This window comes from Papilio xuthus, unplaced genomic scaffold, assembly GCF_000836235.2.
Source record: "Papilio xuthus unplaced genomic scaffold, Pxut_1.1 DF825928.1, whole genome shotgun sequence".
Taxonomy (NCBI): Eukaryota; Metazoa; Arthropoda; class Insecta; order Lepidoptera; family Papilionidae; genus Papilio; species Papilio xuthus.
The window spans coordinates 5,229,096-5,254,481 of NW_013532721.1; the positions used below are offsets into that span (position 1 = coordinate 5,229,096).

The 25,386-nt window shown below is 34.9% G+C and overlaps 1 protein-coding gene across 2 annotated transcripts; it reads left to right on the forward strand.

Annotated features, from left to right (window-relative positions):
• Nucleotides 1–25,100, forward strand: Tgi (Tondu-domain-containing Growth Inhibitor). Of its 2 annotated transcripts, XM_013322789.1 has the most exons (6): nucleotides 1–386; nucleotides 6,875–6,978; nucleotides 22,173–22,314; nucleotides 22,572–22,708; nucleotides 23,009–23,125; nucleotides 24,046–25,100. In XM_013322789.1, exons 2-6 carry the CDS (start codon nucleotides 6,882–6,884, stop codon nucleotides 24,474–24,476), a joined length of 924 nt encoding a protein of 307 aa, XP_013178243.1. In that variant the 5' UTR covers nucleotides 1–386; nucleotides 6,875–6,881; the 3' UTR covers nucleotides 24,477–25,100. The 2 variants fall into 2 exon arrangements, with proteins under 2 accessions (XP_013178243.1, XP_013178244.1); XM_013322790.1 differs by lacking the exons at nucleotides 1–386; nucleotides 6,875–6,978 and adding an exon at nucleotides 21,025–21,317.
• Nucleotides 25,101–25,386: the final 286 nt, after the last annotated feature.

Sequence of the window (25,386 nt, forward strand, 5' to 3'; positions counted from 1 at the left end):
CTCAAATGTCAAACGCGACTATTTCGTCAACAGAGTCGTGGCGCGATAGTTGGATTTTATAAAATAATAACAAATACTAAAACAGTGTACTTGTCAAACAATGGATTCTAGACGGTAGGAGTCAGTATATTATTTTGCGTCGGACGTTTTATTAGCCAGTGGTTGGAACACAACGACTGATTATATACATACCGCGATACGTTTCTTATTGATTTTCGTGTTCTTCGCCGGTTTTTGTAACTTTATGAAGTTTTTGTACTACGTTTAAGGTCTGAAGGAAATAGTTTTTACGTAAATAAGTTTTAATTGTGTTGTATGTTGTCACTCCACGGTGAAACATAAGGACATCGACTGTTTATTGTGATACGCCGTGAGAATCAAGCTTGGTGAGTACTTATCAACATTATACCTACTTGTTTTTATATTTTAAAATTCTCGTAACATTTTTTGAAATAGTAATTAAGTTAAATGCGCGTAACTACTATATTTTTAGTCTTAATGTTTACATTTCCTACGATTTTTATTATTTGTTTGGACCAAACAGAATATTTACAATGTCGAAAAAATATACCCGTCAGGATTTGCCGTCGCCTCTAATCTATTATAATAAATATCACCAACAAGTACGTTACTATAGCGTAACGTAAGTTCAAGTACCTACCGGTTCGATTTGCGAACGGAACGCGCAAAAAATTTGGCCGGTCGTGAAGCGAGGCATTCGGCGAGGCAGGGCGAGGAATCTCGCGAACATAATAGTGTGGAATGCAGCCGATACGCGGCCGCTCGGAGCGCACACACGCGCATCTGGCCTGGCCCCGGCCTCACTACACTGCGGTGATAACACGATAGCACTACGCCGCACGATTAGCCAATGTCACCGGGCACAATATCTCTCCACATTGATTGATTTTGTTCAAACTTTACTCCTAAAATATAACTTGACCACAGTAGCCTAAACACTAATGTAACGCAGGTAATTTGCTTAAGAATACCCTACCCTACTCGATAACCAAAACTGATTTCGCAATATGATCATTAAGCCATGAGTTTATTTAATACAAAATTTATTAAATTTACAAATTCAACTACCAACAATATATGACGTTCAGATCAATGATTAAATTGACATTTTTTATTTGTTTGGTAAATTAATTTAGCACGTGTTCGCATATACAGATAAACAAACAAAAATACCACAGATCTTGCTCACCTTATGATAATAATAATATTTCAAAAGGACACTTAGTACCAAGCACGTGGTAATTTAGCATTTAAAAATATTTAATTTGCGTTTAATTTCACATTTAGACTGTGTTTAACTATGTAATAGTGTTGTTACCCTTACCGTGGGTTTTTGACTACAAAATCTCCGTTTAAAACATTATCTCTGTCTTGTCAAAGATATTGACATGGATCACGATATGTTTTATACAGAGATATTAGTTATAAAAAACCACGTTTAATATTTATTTGTTTGTTAGGCACTAACAAAGAGAACCTTCAATATATGTGTTAAACGCAAGTTGAGACGACGTTATACGCGCTACGTATGGCCATCGGTATTGCAACTATTTCCTCTACATTTTTGTCCTCAATTCAAACAAGAAATATTATAATATCGTTGTACAGAGAAATAATTTCGCATATTACCTCTAATACCTTTAAATACGTCTTCTTGATACTTGTATCTTTCACACAGATCACGTGGGTTTGGTTTAATGATGAGTTTACGCTAGAATTATGAAAAACAATTACACGCAATCTAATTGGTCAAAGATATTTAAACAAAATTAATCAACATTCAGTTGTTTTGTTTTCAAAAAAAAATGTTTACCAAAACATTAATAGTAAATTGCCAATTACAAATTTGTACATACACAGTTATTTAACTAATAAGACGAAAATAATTAGGCAGTTTTAGAATTGTAACAAACAAAGGAATATTTCTCCTTTTACATTATTAGTAGAAATTACTAAAATAACTCTTAACACATTGAATTTGTATAAAATATTTTTTCAATACCGTTATCGTATTTTCAAAGTGCTGCGCTTATTTATAAAGATGTTTGTCGGTATTCGGGCGACCCTACAAAAGGAACATCTGCTTCGGTTTTTTCCGACCCCTCTAGCCACGTGCGCTAACGCAACGCAGGGGCGGCTAGCGTAACCCCAATGAGGGTCTTCTAACTATTACACTACAATCATTCAAATGTAAACCTTATTGTTAAACTACGAAGGCTTACTTTTAAATGTATAGTCGTTTAACCAAAATAGAATATTATTTTTAAAAGGAATGTCAAGGTTTCAGTAACACGTGATGCCGCATACGGGTTGGGAATTTTTCAGGTGAAAGAAATGATTATTTACCTTAAAACCATATAATCGGAGCGCTTATAGGGTTAGCCTTCTAGAATAAGTACTAAATCGTGTTAACATTTTGAATATAACATTTGAGTTACTTCGCTCCGCACTACAATGATCGGTTTACTGATACTATGTGTATAATATATATATATATGTGTATAATATTTTAATATTGCTAAAAATTTATAATTTTTACACATAACTTGTTATTCTTTTTGCTGAATTATATGTAAGTATAATAATATTGCGGTGGTAACAAAATATCAAAAGATAAGCCTGCACAAGTATCATCATCAGAATACGTCCACACTGAGCGGCCAGGAGCCTTCTCTAAGGTGACTATGCTATGGTCAACTCTGCGTGGATGGAAATTGAGAAAAATAATTGACTTAAATTAATCTAGACAAAGATATATCAATTATTTTGCAATATTACATTATAAATTGCATTGCAATTGCAAGTAATTATATGTTAACAGCAGTCTTTGATTTGAACGCGTGCCTAATTAATATGCCACATTCCACGCGCTTTCTAACGCAACTGACGTAATGTTTTCATACATCGATATGAAATATTATGTCATAGGTTATGACATGACTCTTATGACCTAAAGTCATATTAAAACAAGATATTTATGTTAAAAAAGTATATTTTTGTACTAAATATGTAGTTTACGATACATACAAACCCCAATATAAGTAATAGTGTGATAAGTAAATCGCAAGTTATTTTCAATATTTTCCAAAGCAAACGCAATCTTATTGAGTGTGATAAAGAAATTTAAAAATGATTGCACCATAAATATAAAATTTTCTTGTGACCATTAAAAAGAAATATATAATAATTTTATACGAAACAATATAAACTACGTAACACACCCGTCAAATAATAAAGTCGGGCGTAGGTATCAGCAAAGCCGGAATGATTCGTCGACCTCCGTTCCACAGACATACCGTACGGCTAGAGCGAGAAAAATTCTATTGTGGTTAATGTACCGAATTCCACGTTATTTAACATTGTAGTCATCCTATCGCTCATTCGTTTGTCTCGACCCTTTATAACTTCGCATTACATCTTTGTAACACTCGAGAAGGTTACTTATAGGTTCCGATACAGCTAAATTTTTTGAATATTTTTAGGCAATTTTTAACTAATTAATTTATAGAGACCAGAAGTTTTTTTGGTATCCTATCGATTTGTACAGAAGAGTACAGTCTATTTTATTAAAAACTAGCTGTCGCCTGCGACTTTGTACCCGCTTAAGAAAAAAAATAACTGAATTAGTTGCCTATGTGTTCCACCAGGCTATGTTCTACATCTATGCCAAATTTCAGCAAGATCCGTGCACCCTTTCTGGAGATACCTTCAAACAAACATCCATCCATCCATTCGCATTTAAAATTTTAGTAAGATTAATTGTTACACGTGCCAAGCCAGGTCAGGTCGCTAGTGTAATGTAGAAGCGTCATACAGCTTTGCATTCCTGGAATTGCCCGGCGATTACTCTACGAGTTTAGATTCATCGCCGAGATTTATATGTATTGAATTATGTCAATCACTCGAGGAATGTGCTTAATCGTGGCTTATTTAGATGTCATTTGTTAATCATATTATTGTCGAGCTTCGGTTATGTTGAAACAACGATTATTCCGTTCGCATTGAGTAGAAAATGCGATACGCCCTTGTTAATTACGACTTAATGTGTTTGTCTCCACATAACTCAGTGGATTATACAAATTTTATTATGATCATATTAAGTGTGCATACTTTCGTGATGTTGATGTTAACATTTTTTTTTAATTTGAAACTTTGTTATTGTTATTTTAAAACTAATTTCTTTTTTATTTTAATAGCTGTCCCTCGCTACACCGTTTAATTAAAAAAATTAGTAGCCTTAAGTGTTCTTCCAGACTATGTTTTATAATTCAAATTTAATCGTGATCCGTTCAGTCGATCTGGAGATACCTTTAAACAAACATTCATTCAAACATTGCCATTTATAGTAAGATATTGTCTACACTTTGATTAATACTACAGTTTTAACGCCGATTTTATATCTTACAAGTATGTACAGTAGAAACTAAAAGCCTAAATAACGTGGACAAAATTAAGAGTCCCAATCGAGAATGTAAAGTTTCAGATGATGATTCTAGCGAGTTACAGCGTATGATATGATAGGCGTAATATACTAATATATTGTATACTGTATTTCCATTTGTATATATTGGCCTCAATATCAGCCACAAATATACCTTAATAACATATACTTGGCGATATTTATTTTTAGTTATAATTCATAGCAATGGATTTATTTGACAAGTTTTTAGCGTTAGTGTCTTGTCAAAAATACATTTATGAGCAAAGATTATCGTCATTATACAAATTTTGGCAACAAACTTTAGCTCTGCTTAATTAAAATCGTATCGTTATTTTGATTACATTGGCTTATTTACTATAAGTTTTGCACTGCATTTATTGTAAGGGAACGTATCCATACTACGTGACCCGTTTAACGGGGGGGGGTCTCTAAAATACTACGGTCAGTCACAGGAGCGGGGGGGGCTCGAGTTTGTGTCACGTAGCCATTAGTTGTTCTTTTTCTTAGTACATAAATCACTAGTAATTTAAGTTTGCATGCAGTCTTAAAATATAGGTCAAGTAGTATGGGTATGTTCCCTAAGTTAAATGACAGTTGTCAAAATTTGCTTATTTTTTTGTAACAATGGGTTTCTGAGACCAAAATCGCCGTTAAAACATGATAAAGATAATGACATCGACGATGATATGTTTTATAGATATATTTTGGTATCTGAAAGCAACGGTCAATCCCGATTATGTTATCAACTTTAACCAATACAGCTTAGGACATTTTACATAGTTTTAGGATAAATTGAAACATTACTGCTATGTATTCATATTCAAATGTGTAGGGTAGTTTGACACCAGTTGCCTTGACACAATTCCGTTAATAAGAAATGTGCCAATTCGTAGTGTTAAATATATTTAGATCTGGAATAATAAAATCAAAACTGTCGTAACGCAGACCTGGTATTTAATTTGTGATATAATGTGCTGACTACGTAATATATTTGTAATTATTATAAGTTCTCATTACCACTGGTGGAGTAGACACAGATGAATTGGATATCTATAGAGTCAACATTCTGTTAGAACGGGCCGCGTACATTTTACAAAACTGACATTGTAATGTTTTTGACGTTATTAGAATGTAATATTATGATCGTTCTATGTTCACATAGGCTACAATATGTTGTGCTTTTTTTTCACGGGTCATCTGAATAGGTGTGATTTTGATATGTTAATATTTAAAAATCTTACTAATATTATAAATGCGAATATTTAGATGAATGTTTGTGAAAAGGTATCTCCGTTACTGCCTTAAGGATCTTGATGAAATTTGACACAAATGTAGAGCGTAGTCTGGAAGATCACATAGGCTTTTAAAGTTTGTTTCAAATTCCTTGCGGAGTCACGGGCGACAGCTAGTATTTGCATATTATTAACAAATTATGAAAACACAGTACATGTAATAGGGTTCGTAATTAGTAAAGAATATAAGATGTGTGTTTATTTACTGCTCGTGTTTGAAATTAAAATATTACAAGAGTGTAGGAGTGGATTAGAGCGAGCAGAGCTAAATAATTCAAGAAGTTATTTCTCGTCACACATTCTTTGAATTGTACATTTATTTTGTTTACATTTGAATGATATTACATAAAGTTTAATACATTTAATGACTTTCTTTCTTTGAATCGTGAAGTTTAAATGGCTCTTTTGTTTGAAGGTTTTATTGTAGTTAAATAAGAAAGTTTTATAACACATAAACATCCCGAGTTTGAAGGTCAATGCTTGCGTTAAAGAAATATTCAGAACGATTCTATGTTCTTTAAATCGTAGCTTGAACTTTATTTTTCGTTTTTTTTTAATATATTCAGTTTAAAATAAACCGATTTACAGATGGCAGCAGATTAACCATAGATTATCATGAGGGTAATTGAATAATTTTTGTGCTCCATTTCAAAGTAATTAAATTAATTTATGAATCTCACTGATTATTCCTTTCGGCATGTCTGTGTCGTGTCTAGTCGTTTATTATACATATGATTTCCGTGAGTGTGGCATTCGAGGCGTACGATCGCGCCAACGCAACGGCGACATTAAATACACGCGCCAAATATTTTTATGCGACCAGACATGGATTCCTTAGCCGAATTACACGTAAACAGAACTATACTTAGACCCAGTCTTATAGCAGACGTGATTTCATTGTTTTATTCTTAAAGAGTAACTGAGTTTGCATTGCTAAAATACTTGTATAGAAACATATTATAAAGAAATAAAGAACAGAAACAACAATATGACAAAACTCAAAGAGAAAACTTACGTTCGGATGAAAGTATGTCAAATGTGGATGAAGGAATTACAAAAGCGGTCCAATTAACGATGTTTTACGTAGGATTCTGATTCTAAATTCCATTGTCTATTACAGGGTTACCATGGAGAAGATAGAATCCGCGCTGGACGTGCTGTCGCGCGCAGCCACGATGGTGCAGCCTTGCCCTGCCTACCCCGCCAGTGATTCCGACAGCTTTGGTATGTAATGTACTATTAAAAACTGAGAATCCAAATCTCATCTAGATCCAATCCGTCAATATAGACTTAGTGGTAACATCCATCCAAACTTGCTCACTTTAACCTTAATGTTATCCGATATGAAGAGGCCTTGGAATTGTATTATCATATTCTCTTCATAATAAAGAAGCTTATAATTCGCTCTAATTCTTTGCCGTCAGCACAGCATATAGGTAACTAATATATAAGACGTGTTTCTATAATTGAATAATGAAAACTACCCTTGCCAATATCTGGCGCAATTTCATAAGTCGAATGAAAAACGGTCGATGCAAAGAAAGCGTCTTGCGGGGAATCAGTTTACGAGTATAATGCACAGGAAAGAATTCACATTATATAATGTAAATATAATTAGAAGATAGGGGCCCTAATGAATAATGAAAAGGTCTCGCGTGCGGATCCTACGGCATGCGTGAACTAAAATTTCTCGCGCCCCGCATGTAGTGATAACGAATTATAAATTTGCTTCATTTAACATCCCATATTAAAATCGATATGGCAATAAAATTGTAAAGACATACTTTGACTATATTATCGCTGAATACTAATAGTAGGCAATATAAGACACAAAAAATGTGACAAACTAAGCCAATGATATTGTCAAAAGAACTATAAGGTATGTAGTTAATTATACCATATATCATGATGTTTGAGAATTACAGACAGTTGGGAACGATAAAAAAGAACGCGGAATGTGCTACCACGTAACCCAATAAGATTAATAGCGGTCTTAACGCCTACCTACCAAGCTTTGTTGTTTTTTATATGTACGAGATATGATACAAGTTTGTCTCTACAATAATGTTTATTTATGAAGAGCTTTATTGTCTTATCGGTTTATTTGATTACTAGCTGTCGCCCGCGACTCTGTCTGCGGGGAATTAAAAAATGAGTAGCCTGTGTGTTGTTCCAGACTATGTTAAATATCTAAGCCAAATTTCAGCGAGATCCGTTCAGCTGAACATTCGCATTTATAATATTAATAAGATTATACGTAAAATAAAGGTGAAGTATAGTAGGTATAAGAAGTTTGGAAAATTTTAATGATAGTTAACACCTGCAGTATTGACTAAAAAGTTGCAGGTGCGTTCCAGAGAAGGGCATATAAAAATTTAACAAATAAAACACTTATCAGTTCTTTGAACTCGTATTTCGTTTGAGTAGACAGTGACAATGATTTATCTGTATTTACCTATTTATGATATGTTTTTAAGTCTGATTTCTTTACATATTTAACATATTATATCTTAACTTAATTTGGCCCAGATTTGTCTTGTTTTTGATAAGTTTATACATAAATAAATAACTTCAAAATTTAGAAAAACTAAACTAAGTTGTCTCACGATAATGCAAATCATGTCTTATTCGTCCCATTTTCCTATAATAGACCATTATTCTTCTGTTTACTTCTGTCCCATTAAGGTGAAATAAACCATCTTACGCATTGCATTTTCAAAAGCCAAGATTCATGTCAATAGGTATTGTTATGATTACGTCATAGTGCAAAAAGAATACGAGCATAGACGGTATTGATAATGGTAACGAATCGTCTAGGAATCCAGTTGTATAGGGAACACGGCTAATAGCGGGATGACGGCCTTGTGCGCCACGCCGTCGCGCATTCCACACCACAGCTGACATTGTTTAATGACCATCCGCATTTATACGAAACTAGGCCTATATCATTATATGTTTTATACCGTATACGTCGTAGATATGTTGCCGATTATGATCTAAATATGATTGTATAGATTTTTCATAAATGAAACAAAGGAGTGATATTCTTAATCTAAAATGTAGATGTTGTTTGGTATCTTGTATGTTGGACATCTCTGAATTTCTCCCTAACTACGTATTGCAGAACTAAGATGAAGTTAGGGGAGAGATTATTAGTACTTCGCTAGTGTTATCGATCTATTCATGCTGCAGCAGCTGTTCCGTGTTCCACTGGTAGTTCCTTTTGTTCAAACACCGCTAACAATAGTACTTGCATAATGAACTTAGGGTCCGTAACGTACAAAATTCGTGGTCAGTAAATTTTCAACAATGCGAAACAAATACAAGTCGCAGCGGCTTTAGCGGAGCGGTCGCAAGCTTCTGCCGAGTTAAATAACAATGGATGCCATTGTTGAATCGGACTGGTTTCGCGATAAGGCTTGACGATTGCAGCGCCCCCCCTCGCCCGCACCGGCCAACTCCTCGCTGGCGTTCGGTCATCGCGACGATTGTTATACACTTCGGTGTCTTTTTTCTGTCGTTTCAACTAACCAGTTTCGATAAATCGCGTTCTGGTCCCGGCCCACGTTAGGGTTTCGGATCGCATCGCAACGATCACATTAATAAGGCCGTTTCCCTTCTGCCGACTGACAATGGAGTTAAATCTCGTCGAGAAAGCAGAGCTTTCCGACAGCAGAAACGAAAGCATAGACGAGAAACGCGTCCCGCTCGCATTTCGCCGACCCACTATCTGTTATCCGGCCGCTTCATATACTTTGCGATTTTCCAACACTACGTTCGATAATTGAACTTAAACTTCCGCATACCATTACAATGATGCGATGAGGTACATACAAAAATACACAAAGTGTGTAAGGAAAAAATAATTTACAAGCGACGATACTTCGCTGGTGCATGACGATCGAAATCAAATCTAAACATAATTAAATGTATCGATTTGTATAATTATAGAAAGGCATGCATACATTATGGACATAATCAAAATACGATCACGCGACGTTTGTTGGTGATGTAGTCTTGCCGATTGGTTGTTTACAAACAATGGTCCGATCGCAAATAATTATGCAACACGATGACAAAACGCGCGCCGCATCGCAACTTACTTTCGATGGTCGGCGTGCGTGCACGTGCGCGTGCCCGAGCAACGCCTGCTGTCAAACGCCGAGCAGAGAAAGCGCTCAGGAATTTGGCCCGCCCGGCCCTGGCGCTGCAAACGTTACCGATGAGTACTGCGGCAAACGCCCGCGCATTACTCAATGGAAGCGTGCAATTTTCACTCTGTCATTAGTCAAAAGTTTTATTTTTAATAACTTCCTTAACAAATATTTCACCAGTCAGTTACATTTTTCCTGACTGTTACAGAAAAAAAAATTGAAACAATTTATTACTACTCAATAAACATCAATCCTCGCATGCTCAGTACATAGCTTTGTATAAATGTAACGCCTTAACGTAGCGTCGGATGTTGCGCCTCGAAATGGAATTTTATTGTGAATTGTGCACGGATGAAATTGGCGTGCGAGTCTATATCCGGAACGCTGAGGCGGCGTGTTACGGTTTCGAAAAGAATGCCGAATGTAGGTTGTGCTGCCGACTACAGTTACGAACGCTCCGAGGAATGCAATCATCGATCGCTATTGTTGTCAAAACATTGTTTTAACTACACCAATTCTATATTAAACTAGCTGTCTCACGCGACTCCGTCCGTGCGGGACTAGAAAATACATAGCCAATTCTCAGACCTACTGAATATGCATATAAAATCTCATAAAAATCAAGCCGTTTCGGAGGAGTATGGAAACTAACATTGTGACACGAATATAACATATTCAAACTGCCACAATCCGACCCCTACACTATAATTTTTAATTTTGGCTGTTTTAATCATCACGTAAAATGTTGTAAAGTTTTCTTTTAGTATTTTTAATATAAATGAGATTTATCAACGTTTACATATTTGTGTTGCGAATTATGACATGTAACCGTTGCATTGCAAAAGAAACCCCCGCGTCAATTTAGTCATTGAGAGCAGAATTTCTAATGGCAATGAATTCCATTTGGTTGGCACTAAAGCGAGTGTGCAAGTATTCGAGGTATTCGGGCCGTCTCAATCATGACTAGCGATCGTTTAATGTTTAAATGTATATGAAATCAGAATGTCGATATGTAGATAAAGAATTCTTCGCAATTACTCACTACACTTTAGTAGAATTGCATCAGTACTTATCGTTCTGGGAACATAAATACACCTACTATATTCTTATTATTTCTCCATCCTTTAGAATTTAATATGACAGATAATAATACTTAGTTTTTAAACGTATAAATGTCCGTTTGTTTACTTAAAGATGGCCTAACAAGATTATCTACAACGATGTTACCAAGCCTACTATACAAATGTGTAAGAGCCCGCACACTAGACTTTTAGTCGCCCCATAGTTAGATCTTGCGCTTAATCAGTATCGGTGTAATGTGGGGCGTTACATTATGATACCGATTAACCGCACGATCAAACTATCGGGCGAATAAAATTCTCTAGTGTGTGGGGAACTCTTATTTTAATCTGTTTGAAATATATTCAATATGTAAAAAGGGTCTGATGTTACTTTGTACACTTTCATTGTAACGCCACTTAACCAGTATCCTAAACTTTAATTGAGTCAGATAATATAGCCCATTATTTAACCAAGGTGTAGTAAAAATCTGAAGTTAGCTGACAAGAATAAACATCCTGTAAATTATTTAGTAATTTGATAATATTATTTTATTAGTGTATCTTTTTGTTTTCAAGGAATAAAGGTTCCTTAACAGTATTGCCTAAAACAAATGATTTCTTGCGAACAAAAAACTTGAGAGAAGGGATCACAAGTAAGCGACCTTCATGGTATAGCCTCACCAATTTATCTGTCCTTTAAATCTAACGGTCATAGCAACTGACGCCTCTCTCACGCCACTCCACGCCACGCCATTTGGGTTATTATGTAAATATTGTAATTTTAGCTACTGTATGCGCTTGCAACGAAAATTGTGATCATTTGAATGCAACTTTACATTTTTAAAAACTTGACGAAATGGCATTTTAGAAAATAATTACAAATTAGTTGCTACAATTTTGACAGATGCTTTAGTATTAATAATCCTGATGTACCTCCATCAACTAATTAATAGAATAGAAATAACGATAAAATTAAAAATATAAATTTATTTACGCTTAGCTTGTTTGCAATTTTAAATATCATAGGAAAGGAATGTTAACTACCTGTAGGTTTCAAATATTGAGCTGACCTCTGCGTGACGCTATAGCGTAGGAATCGGACGTTCGTGCTCTTTGTTAAATCATCACCAAGCGCCGACTCGCGCTTGAGCAATAACCAAATTCCTTATGCATCGAATTGCGCGTTGCCAATTTAATGCCATTTCAATTAAGACTTAAAATACCTTAATAATTTTCAACATTCTTTTTGCCAACCGCATTCTTTACTGGAATGAAAGATTACATAAAATATTTCACAAATATAGTAAACAATGTTATTTATACATACAAGTTTCTTTGAACCAAGGTAAAGGTATATTAGAAAAAAAAGCGAAATTCAATTCGGTTTTCGAGGTAAACCGCCCAAACATTCCGCTATCGTGACCTTAACGTTCCTAATTCAAGTCATTTGATCTTAATTATATATTTAAATACATATTTTGTTCCTTATCATTTAATTTCTTAACGTAAGTTAATTTGTTATTGTGTTTGGGAAATTAGATGGGTCGCAGAAATTGTATGTTTCAGGAGAAAATATTGTATGGTAGTATCACAAAATAATTATAAAATTGCATATAATTCGTTATTCTATCTCTCTATTCATCATCATCATCATCAGTTCACTCTACGTTCCACCGAGGGGCACGGAGCCTACCCTAAGTTAAGAGTGATTAGGCCATAGTCAAACACGCTATCCCAGTGCGGGTTGGTTGACTTCACACATATCTTTGAATTTCTTCTCAGATATGTGCAGGTTGCATCACGATGTTTTCCTTCACCGTAAGAACGTCGGATGTACACATGTAAATCGTAAATCGAAAAACACATCGGTACATGTCGGGATTCGAACCCAGGACCTGCAGATTGCAAGTCAAGTGGTTGACTCCTGAGCCACCGACGCTCTCTCTATTACAATCAATCAATACATCACACTACTAATTAAATATGCCGTAAATTGCTTTTAAGAATACCATTGCTTTTCATTAGTCGTTAGCGCCCGCATACGTTGTGCGAGAGATTTCCAGTTCACGCGGTCGCGTGTAAGAACCGTTTCCATTCGTTGTTAGGGCTATGGCCTTATGCGTTGGGCGATAGTATTAGGACGCCAACTGCATCTTCGCAAGACGCTTACTTTACGTAGACCGATCGCTTTTTAATAGTCGTAGTAGCCTCCATGCTTAAACAACTGAGTTATCGAATAAAGAAATTAATACCAAAGAGCTTTAAGCTTAAATGCAGCCAAAGATAATCTAAATGGGATCGCTTATTTAATTATAATCGAAACGGTTTAGCGAAGAGTTAGTAATTCGTTTATCTTATCAGGAGAAAGTCAATGTACCGAGAATGAATGTTGCAATTCCTTATTCATTTCGTTCAGATGAAGTATTCACTTTGTTTGAGATAATATTTACGATAAGGGCTATTGGAATATAGGAATACGATTTGATATTCATATTCAAATAGTTGCTTTTAACAGTAATTTTGTCTGCTATGTTAATTTGACTATTGTATAGATTTGTTACAAGTTTGTCGCGAGATTTTTTGCTGTTATTGACTTACTCCCTTCCCTATAACAATTCTGTCAACTCATTTAAGTTCAGACAATTTTGTAAATAATTTTTTTATTTTAAAATCAATATCAGTTTTAATAACAAATATAATTAATAAGTCGTCCTTCCTGCGTTCTGTAGCTAAAATATCTTTGGCATAACTCGAGTGACGTTGTGATATGAGATATCTTCAAAAGTTAGGGTTACTTGTCGCATACAACGGTGTCAGGGTTGCCGCGTACGACCGCGATGCTACATGGTGCTTTGTGATGCAACCATAAAGGTTGCTAATGCATTTTTGTGACCTACTATCATATAGGGAATATTTTCCTTTAAGCAAAGTATATGCTAAAATCTATGATTATTATTTTTTTACTTCGTAAAATCAAATTTTAGACATAGACCTTTTTTTTACAAAAAGTATTAAAAGTTTAGTATATTATAGACTTAAAAAACAATAACAAAAGATTTAAACTATCTAATATTATAAATACGAATGATTAGATAGATGGTTGGATAGATGTTTGTTTGAAGGTATCTCCAGAACGATTCAACGGATCACGATAAAATTTGGCATGGAAGTATAACAAAGTCTGGTAGAACACATAGACTACTAATTATTTTTTTAATCCCGCGCACAGGGTCGCGGGCGACAGCTAATGAACAAAACAAAAACAGAAAATTAAGTTTGTTTTGTAAGATAAATTCTCACGAAAGATAAAAAAAACAAACGTGCAATCATAATAATGACGTACGTTGTCGAAGCATCTGTCAGACGAAGACAAAGACATTTTGACACCTGTGTAAGTGTCAAAGACCTACAGAACCGAATCAGCAAATCTGATACGAGGCAAATGTCTTTTTACTTGCAAATTATTTTTGTTTATATCGTTTTATAAACACGTATTTAGTTTTCTTGTATTTTTAAAAATACTATATAGTTTGAAATTAAACTATTAGTAATTTTATTATTTTATGAATAGTTTTATTCTTAACAATTCGAAATTTAATTTAGCTCCCATATTTACACTTATTGTATTATTTTTCTGGTTTATAGATGTTTTAATTACCAAATATTAAACTATTTAATATAAGAATATGAAGCAAACGATCACCAGGACCACTCCTAAGTAAGACTATTCAGTACTGTATTATAAGAAGAAAAATCTTCATAGAAATACAGGCAATAAGGGGGGAGCTGTAATGTAATTTATGTTAATGTAATCCACTGTCTAGACCACTTTATCCTAGTACGTCTGGCAGGAGGCGGCACAATGCTTACGAGTACTAAGACATCGCCTATTGTATGAGCTTGTTATTTTTTACTATTGTGAATAAGCAAACTGGATTCATTATTCACTATGTCATTCGAATGTTTTGGACTACACAATGAAATGAAATAGAAATAAAAAGCAATGAACAACATTTTTTAGGTTATAAAGTTAAACGAAATAGGGCAAAGAATAGGTGAGAGGAGTGTCACACAACTTCTTGGCTTTACGGTTTTTGTTGTAACTGAAAATGTATGAATATTTGTGATAATCCTCATATTGTTGTCACCGACAAAATGTTATTAAAAATATTTCAGGACCGGCGTAAAGTACAATAAAATATCCTAGTAACCTTACTTCTTACTAATATTATAAATGCGAATGTTTAGATGGATGGATGTTTGTTTGAAGGTATCTCCAGAACGGCTGCATGGATCTCGCTGAAATTTACCATAGTTGTAGAACATAGCCTGAAAGAAGGTATAGGCGACTAATTGCGTTACTTTTTAGATTCCGCGCAGACGGGGTCGTGGGTGACAGCTAGTTTTGACATAATTAACGATAACGATACAATAGCGATTGGTGCAAATATTCGTACTAGACCCACAGATTGAAAGCAATACAGAATTAAATCATACGGTAGGGATCTCACGTTAATTTATGTATGACTTTGTATGATTGAGGTTATCTTGTACATGCCAGTGTCATACAAGACTTGAATAAATATGATTTTATATAGAGGTCACGCCAATAGACGGACATGATCGATAGAGATAATTGTAACTGTGGGTTTTCACTGTCGAATACACGTGTATACATTTTTTCATCTTCCTTTTGAAAATCGCAGATAGCTCTTGTGTTTTTTGCTCTTTATATATCTAAGAGGATATTGTAAATTTTATTTTACAGTTCATAGAATTATGTACAATTTATTTTACTAAATGATAATTGTGGGAGCTAATTTTATTTAAGAGTCTCACGAAAAACAAGTAAACAGTTTTATATTTTGAGAACCAACCAGTGTGATGAGAAAGTAATGTAAAATTAAATTTCATATTTTGTGACATTCCGTCCCGAATTGAAAGAGTGGTATTTTTTTAAGCAAGTTAATTGAAAATCAAGTCTTCTCTTTTTAAATTTATTGAAAAAAACAATCAGCCAGCAACAAAAACAATCATTAACAGAAACCAAGAACGGACCTTTATGACCCATTACTATAAAGGCCACGTTTAGTAGTTCAAGATCGGTAAAATGATCATATGATGAAGAATAACCTTTTACGTTGGAATAAGTTGCAACTTTTTAACTATACAGTATGAGTTAAAATTGCACAACAGAAGGCCACAAGTTCATAATCTCAAAATCATTATGGAGCATCATGTATACTGTTAAAGCTTAAGCCTTGTTCACACAAGGGCACCAAGGCAGAGTCGAAGACAATTCAGTACTGCCATTCTTTGTAAACACATAAACAGTCTTCTGTTACAGCCTCGGCCAGTGTATTAAATCCACTGCTCTGCGTCATCCTACTACCCTCGTGATTAAAGGCATTCCTTTTTAAGTTCATGGCGCGGTTGAGTGCAACGATACGCGTCCGTCATGCTCTGTCAAATGGTGTAAAAACTATAATGTAATTAGATAAATTGAAATTACCCATTTACTTGGTACTGTCTATCTTAATAAACGTAGTTCTATTCACAATTTACATAAAAAAATTGCTGTCTCTACCTAACTCACCAAATACCTGTGAGATTAAAAAACGTAGTCTTCTGTTAACAAGCACTCATTTTAAGAATTCGTTCATTGTAAGATAGTTAAATCTACATTATTCTTTGTTAATTTTTTCCTAAAAAGAGAATAAGGTAGGTATGTAGGTAGCTAGAAAACGATCATTGTTTTTTAATATAAAGCTTGTAGCATAGTAGTAATCACTATGTCAATAAGCCCTAATTTAAAATGACTATTTTTAAAAAGGTAACAGTTTTTTATAGTCGTAAATATGGTATTTAACATCGTAGTTTCACATTGATTACTTGCAATCCGATCTCCCTTTATCCCTTTTGATTATTGGTATAGTCTAGGAGGCGCAGCTGGCTCACATGTGGGCTTTCAAACGACGTACTCGATGTTTTGTTGTATTTGTAAATTACGAGGGGAAATCGTTACCGTTTATTTACTTTGGCTAATGTAATGTTTTAAAAATGTATATTGTTCTACCTTCATCTGCTTGAAATTTGATTTTTTTTGTTATTAAACTTTTTGAAGTAAAAAGTTCTTTACTGGTTGGAAACACAAAAAAAAATTAAAATTCCATTCCATTGTCGATTAGCTCCATCTGTTGCACGTTATAGGAAACAGTTCATCCAGAAATCACTGGCATGTAGATGGCGCCATGCATGGGTTATTGTGCGCTTAGAATTCAAAGATGACGTTATTGTAATTTATTTTTTCAATCATAATTTGAAGTAAGTCTAGTACAACATAACTAACACCATGTCACATTTTAAGAAATACAATCCGGGATATTCCCGACATCGACATTTTCGTAGTTTTTAATAAATATATTCTATCGCCCCCTATATAATCTGTTACTATGGAGACTCCAAAGCAGGGGTAGCCAACCTTTACGTAACAACTTTTTTTAACAACTAGTTTTAAAAATAAAATGTCATCAGTGACGTGCTCAAATATTGTGCCGTTAATGTCAAGCGTGCTACTGGTTAGCAGGTATAGACCTGCTCTAAAGTATAGATACTGTCGTGTTATGGTATATTTTCTATTGCTATTCGACATGTCAGTAAAGAACCATATAATTAAAAAAAATGTTTTAGACCAAATATTAATTTTGACTGTAACCAGACGTTAGCTTGTGTCGTGTTGCTGGTGTTGCGGGCAGGTGTTCGCGGAATGCGGAATGCTCACACTGCTCGCCGCTCGACGTTCGCTTCCCGCACTTTCGCTGCAAACATCCGTCGGTCCGCATCGCTGTTATGTAAACTGGATGCCCTCTATTCGAATCCACGTTTAGACCGAGTTATAAACTAGTTAAATATTCGGTAACATTTTGTTTTACATCTTACTAATATTAAAAATGCGAATGTTTGGATGTATGAATGTTTGTTTGAAGTTATCTCCGGAACGGCTCTACGGATCTCGCTGAAATTTGGCATAGATGTAGGATTTAGTCTGAAAGAATACATAGGTTACTTATTAAGTTTTTTTTAATTCCGCGCGGACGGTGTCACGGGCGACAGCTAGTTTTAGATAAAGCTTTCAATCGATTGTCATTTGATTTATAACAAAACGAGACAACATACATAAAATATTTTAGCCATTTATAGATGGTCGGAAGCTTTTAGAATTATAGGTCTGTGAGTAAGTCATTGTCAAATGCACCGACGATATTGCCAAGGTTTAAGAGATGCCTGGACGATATTTTGTACCGATTTTTGCGTGTTGTAACTTTTCTTTTGACTTTTAAGACTCTTGCGTTATGTTAAAATCTTGTAAAGTTTCATCTGACCTGATCCCTTAACCCTTCAAAAAGTCAAAGATTAAAAAGCAAATAAAATTAATAATACATTCCGAAAACTATTTGCGAACATCACTTTTGTTTTCAAAACGTAATCGATTTTGTAGCCTAATTTAAACGAATAAAAAATAACGAATAACTTCTGATGAAATGAAGTTCGTGTCGTTAATTCGATTCAAAAGGTTGCGTGTGCTCAGTTCGATACATTAATGTTATCTGGAGCTTCAGCCGTGAGCCCGCGGCCACGGACAGCTACTGCTACTGCCCGCACGCGAATGCCGATAATATAATGAATACAATTAATCGAAATTGTAATATAATCGATTTTAAATTTCGATTATACTACTGGCCAGCTATAATCTCGATCGCTGAAGGGCTTAATACAAAATTATTTGATCATTTCCGCACGGATGTTCACACCCGGGATAACGTTCGGATTTAAATAAATTATTTTTACGGAAACACGATTTTGAATATGGAATAATTTAATTCTGAGCACTTACAATTCATCGCAGTGTATATGATTAAATGAGCAAATTAAGAAAAAAACAATAAAACAGATAATTTTGTGTTAAGTTTTCTCCAATCCTTAAGTTGATAAGCCCCTGGTACTTCAATCGGCAATAACTTAATCTTTTCTCTAAAGTCGTGTTATCGTACTGATCCAATCAGCCACTTACACGTTAGGTAAATCAATTGTAAATTGATTCTTAATATTAATTCCAATTTTTTTCTATTACAAATAAGAAAGTTTGTAGGACTGCAGGGTTGTTACGTTGATATGCGTGCGGGTAAATATCTCTCAGAGCGACTGTGCGTTTGCTCCCCCGCGGCTACCCTACCGAATTACACACATCCTTTCTCACAACTTTACAATACCAGATGGAAAATACAATAGTACTTACGAACGAATCCAATAATCGATATTCTAGTACAAAAGCAATTGAAAACTTGGTCTATTTTCTATGTTCAAGCAATCGATCCATTAATGTACTCTCTTTCATAGAGTCTTTAAAATCTAGGTTTTATATTTATCGTTAATTGATAATGAGCTGAGCTTTTTTGCCAAACAGAATAATAGAAATTTATTTATATATACAAATAATACAAACAGAGGAACATACAGATGACAGGCGAAGACAGCATTCACTGGACAAGATTTATCGTAGAGGACAAGAAATGTAAATATGTTTTATATTTAGTAAAGCTGTTTCGAAATGGAAACTCATGGTTATTTCAGCAATATTTAATTGAAATGCAAATCTCAAAGCTGTAATACTTCTTTCATTTAATATTTAATCCAGACATAATTAAACTAGAGGCGCCAACGCTTGGATCTACCTGTCGGCGAGCCTTTGCCTTCCTTCTATTATACAACTTAAAAAAAACACTTAATGTCTATACGTAGCGGAGCGCGGTAACTTCTCACAGTTCCACTGCCCCTCCCTACCTTCCCTCCCCTCCCGCACCCCGCCTCGTAACTCCCAACCCAAATAAAACACAACCTTTCAAGGATACAACCACCGTAATTTAAAACACTAATCATTAACGAAATTCGCAAAAGAAATTAAACTTTAACACAAACCAATACGATACATTTTGCAGTACCGTCGTTCAAAACATGCAATTTAAATTGCTACAAAGTAATTAGAACTCTAATGTGTATAGAATAAAGATAAATTTGTATAAATGAAAGAGGAGGTTGCATTGGTGAAGAAAGGGAGAAGAGCGAAGAGGGTTCATTAATCCCCGCGCCCTGCGCTCACGCACTTTCATGAATGGACCGAACAGGTTGTTGTATCCCATATACAGGAGGTTAGATAAAACTTTAAAATTTTATTTATTTCATACAATAAGTATTTGAAGAATTTAATATGGACTCAAACCTCTGGTAAAGAGATCAAAGAAAGGGCAATTTGTCTTCCAAAATATTGTACAAGTCCTGACTGCTGAATAGAGGACGACGTCAAATAATTTAGGCTATTTAAGGTGTTCTTTAGTGTAGTACTTTACTATTTAAGGTGATAGTTGTTTTTTGAAAATAAACATTTAAGTTCGATGATCTTTGAACAATGATAATATTGAATGAATAATGTTAGGTGTGAATGGTCGACATAAAATTTAAATCATTGTGCCATCAGTCGCTTCATGCCGAGCCGGGGTCGCAGATCGCGCTCTTGTTACAATTCATCGGCACATTTAAAGTATTTGTCGCAAGGATTTGCATTTAAGTGCGAGTTCTAACAGTTCAAGCTTCCATTTAAATATATTTTACTATAGAGTACTTCTTATTTGTCTAATTCATAAAAATAGTTATAATTAAAGATTGTTTTAAAAATTTAGGTTTAAAAATTAAAATCCAAAGTATGTTTCACTGATAGCTTCTTTTTATAAGCGTTTATTTTTTCTTATACAACATATACAACATTTTGTTTTCAGAGTTTAGTTCAGTGTCACAGCTTGGTTTAGTTTGTATAGATCCTGTATCACCCTGTATAGTGCAGCGGCGAAGGAAGCGCCGCAACGTCCGGCCGCGTGGATGTAGCGTGATGCTCTTTTTCCTTTTCGGTTTATTTTTTGTTCATCTCATTTATTTATTCCAATGTAATCTCTTCCAGTTCGTTTTTTTATTCAGTCGGCCTTCAGTGTTACCTGTGTCAGGACGCCAATAGGTAGTCCATTGTCGTTTGCTAAAATAATATCACTAACTTTCTTTAAAAAGTTAACTTGAAATTTCGCGCGTTTTTAAAGTGCTCTTTTGAAAATGGAATGATTTAAATTATCGGTGATCAGTGTGCGACTTTGATGTTGTTTTGGTATGATGGAACTACCAGATTACTTGTTGTTCCTGACTCGCACTTCCCTGAGTTGTGCCCAAAGCTGGGCAATGGATTCCCCACAGTCGCCCAAGTTTAATGTGCCTATATGGCAGCCTTGGATACCGTCGCCTCAAAAAGGTATCAGTAGTGTTCATATTATTTTTTATATTGCAAAAGAAAATGTTTAAGCAAGCTTCCATTCGAATTCGCCAAAATAGCGAAGTGACCGTTGCCCATAGACATCTGCATCTGCAAACGCGCTTCCTACCTTTAATTGATAGAGAGGACACATAGAAAGTGGATATTTCCCCTTTCTATGCGTCACCTCCTCTGCCAAATAAAACCCCTTCGCATCCTATTCTTATAAGAAAATGGTGTGGAGGGGAAGAGGACTCAAATTTGGACTTCTCGCCTGTCTTCTGTGTGATTGTAGTATTTAACCGGTAGCTGGTCATTTGTGCAAAATATGTTATTGCCAGCTCTACTCGTACCACTGATAAACACTGTTATAGTTAAGCCATAAATTAACGCTTTACATTTCTATTATCTGACAAGTTTCACTAGTTTTAAAAATATGATGTTGTTTTTATTTTGCAATTATTATGGAAGTTAAAGTTTTTAGTATGACGGGAAAGGTAAACAATAAATAGTACTTGACGCGTACCGATGTTTGTAAAAATAAATAGTTGGTTTAACAGCTATTCGTAACTAAAAGCGAACTAATTCGTTAACAGCGAAACATCGTAATAGATTTGTGATTTAAGCTAAAAATTATATGAAAAGGTCTTTAACAAAATATACGTCTGGCATATTCAAGAAACTTTTTGCTCATTGGCATAAAGCGTTTTCATTTTTTCTTTACTATTTCTACTATAAAGCCCCCCAGTAATACTGTCCAGAATGGTAATAATGGTAGTATTGTGGTCAAGGTCTAGTTAGTGATAGCATTGTTGTCAAAAGTGGCAGATTTAATAATTAATTGTCATATTCCAGAGACTCCAAGCACAGCGTCCAGCGGGGAGTCGGAGGGCGACCGCACGCTGTCGCCGGAGACGCCGCGCGCGCAGTCAAAGGAGCTCACAGGCAAATGGAGGAGGGAACGTCGATCGACCCGCTTGCCTGATTATAGACCGAAGTAAGTTTACTTTTTAATTGTTTTGTCTGTTTGAAAATTTATGTTAAATAGTAAAAAAAAAAGAATAAATACTTAAACTCGTTACCCGATGAAAAAAAGGGGTGCGTTACTTTTAACATGATCTAATGTGATTCGATTTTTCTATTATTTTATTATTTCTATAACTCATAAACATAATTTTTTATTATCTAAGTTTATTTTATTTTAAATACAGGCATTTAAGTATTTTAATTTATCGATAACATATAATTTTCCAGGGAGAATTGCAAGATGGCGTTGCGTTCTCAGTCGTTTAACGAGCGACGCGCCGCGCCAGCCGTGGCCCGCGCGCAGCCGCACAGCGACGGCGAGCTGTCTGATGAAGTGGAGGATTCCTCCGCCATCAATTCGAAAGGTAAGAAATTAATATTTACTACTTTTACTTTTTTTTACTTAATAGAGCAATCAGTGTTTTCAACATCCGCAACTTGAAAGAATTTTAGCTATGTCACTTTAAAAAAAAAAGTAGAGTTTGCAATGATAGAGCATTATATTCTCGACATTCCAATATTAGGCACAGACACTCGCTGCATTTATTCGGCTTTCTTTAGTTACCTATAATGAGACGCAATTTTTTTTTCTATAATGCTTGTTTAATTTATAATCTGTGTATTTTAGATGGTAATTTATTAATAATATTGTGTAACATTTCCAGCTCCGCCGGAGTATCCGGGCAAGCATGAGGCGCCGATCGACATGCGGTTGAGGTCGCGTCCCGCGCCGCCGCCCTACGCACGACCCACTGTCATCAAGACCAACGACACGCCGCCCGGTAAGTACTCCACACTGACAATCTATCTGCCACACTCAGAATCAATTAATGATCACTTAAACTTTCGCTTAGTGTACATTACTAAACACTGGCTAACTTAGCTTGTGGTACAATGTTATTATAATACTTCTCTGCCTACCCGTAATCAAGTATTTTTTATGCAATAATGCGTCGTATTTATTACTTAATATGTTAAAGGTTTACATTAAATATGTACTTAAAAGATGTACAACTTAATTACTATATTTTATGCTTTGCTTGTGTTTCATAAATATAACATTGTATATTTTACTGTCGTCCATTACTTTGAAAGTAAACCCGCCTTATGGAATTTTAATATTTTTAGATGCCAAGCTATCGTTGTACAAGAGACAACTCGTTTTCAACCACGCCTCCGTATGCGCGGGATTTAAAAAAAAACTTAATTAGTAGCCTGTGTGTTCTTCTAGACCAGTGGTTCGCAAACTTATTTTGTCTACTGCCCACTTTGAGAATAAATATTTTTAGCGCCCCCATATTTTCACATATTTAAAAACCACTATAACTTCAAATTAAATTAATTTATTATTGTGACCTATATATGTATATTAACGGAGAATTCTAAACGAAACTTTTACTATAAACCGCAACTTGAGACCTGCAGCGCCCACAAGGGGGCGTTATCGCCCACTTTGGGAAAGACTGTTCTAGAATATGCATTCTATATTTATGGCAAATTTCAGCGAGATCCGTTGAAGCGTTCTGGAGATACAATTTAACAAACATCTATTCTTGCATACATCTAAACATTCTCATTTATAATATTAGTTAGGTTACTAAGGTTATAACTTACGTATTAGAATCTTCACTATACATTTCATTAATAGTTTTAATATTCCATCATAAATACAATAATATAATTTTAATGTCAATAATTCCAGGTTCAATGTCGATGTGCGATCCAGTCATAGACGAGCACTTCAGACGTTCTCTGGGCGACGACTACATGAATCTATTCAAGAAGAACACGGAACAAGTACAGCCCGGACCTAAACCTAACACAAAGGATAGAGCGAGCAGTCCAATACAATTCAAACCTGAAGAACCTAAATCTACTAAAATCATAGCAATGGAAGTTGATGATGCCAGTATGTCGGTGGATGATCATTTCGCGAAGGCATTAGGTGACACGTGGCGTCAGATACAAACATCAAGACAAAAGGAAGACAAGCCACAGTCCAGCAAAGTCGTCGACGATCACTTCAGCAAAGCATTAGGAGACACGTGGAAGAAAATACAGACATCGAAGCATCTAGAAGAAAAACCTAAAGACCAAAATAAGATAATCTCTAGGAGTGGGGTTGTGATATAATAAGTTGGGTCTGATAGAACTGGTCCAGTCTTGTCTTTCGCGTAATGCGAAGTCCGTCTTGTTTGAGGAATAAGTATTTATCGTTGGTCTTTGAATCCATGACAATTATGTTACCTTACGGTTATGGGATATTTTAGCGTGGGTTTCCGATTCAAAAGTTTGTTACTTTCTTGTCACAACAATATTCATAAGATATAGGATTTTTTTTAACTCTTCTTGTACTGTATGTGAAATTTGATTCACTATGTAATATTGAAAAAAATCATATTTCGTGTACATTTATGTATATTTGTTTTGCTGATAAGGTATAACCAATTTTTTTCTATTGTCTGTATGTCTGTTAGCAAGGCTCCATTTGTTCTGGTAATCTCCAGAACGAGTGGACTGATTTTGACCGAAAGATGCACATATTATAAGCTTTTTTTCTGCACTGATGAAGTCGCGGGCGACCGCTAGTTTATATTGTAAAGTTGTGTTTAATTGAAAGATATTCATTTGTATATAACCATTTTATCTTGTCGGGAATCCAGCGCGTTAAAATTATTTTTAATATTAATGATAAAAATTCGATGTAGTCAATTATTAGTCACCAGTTACACGATAAGTTATTACCTCAATTTTATGCGCTTTTGCACAATTCACTATTATTTAGGTAAATATATATTTAAGTAATCTGTAAATAATAGCCGGTATATTAAAATGTATGGGTTATTTAAGCGACTTGCTAGAATTAGAATAACATTTGAAAGATATAAATACATAGATACATTGACTGTGGGTTTCTGAGACTGAAATATCACCTTGAAACATATTTCCGTTTTGTCAAAGGGACAGGGATGACGATACGTTTTATACAGAGATTTTGGGCTCAAAAACCTACGGTAAGTTGTATACATGCTTTTGTGTTAAG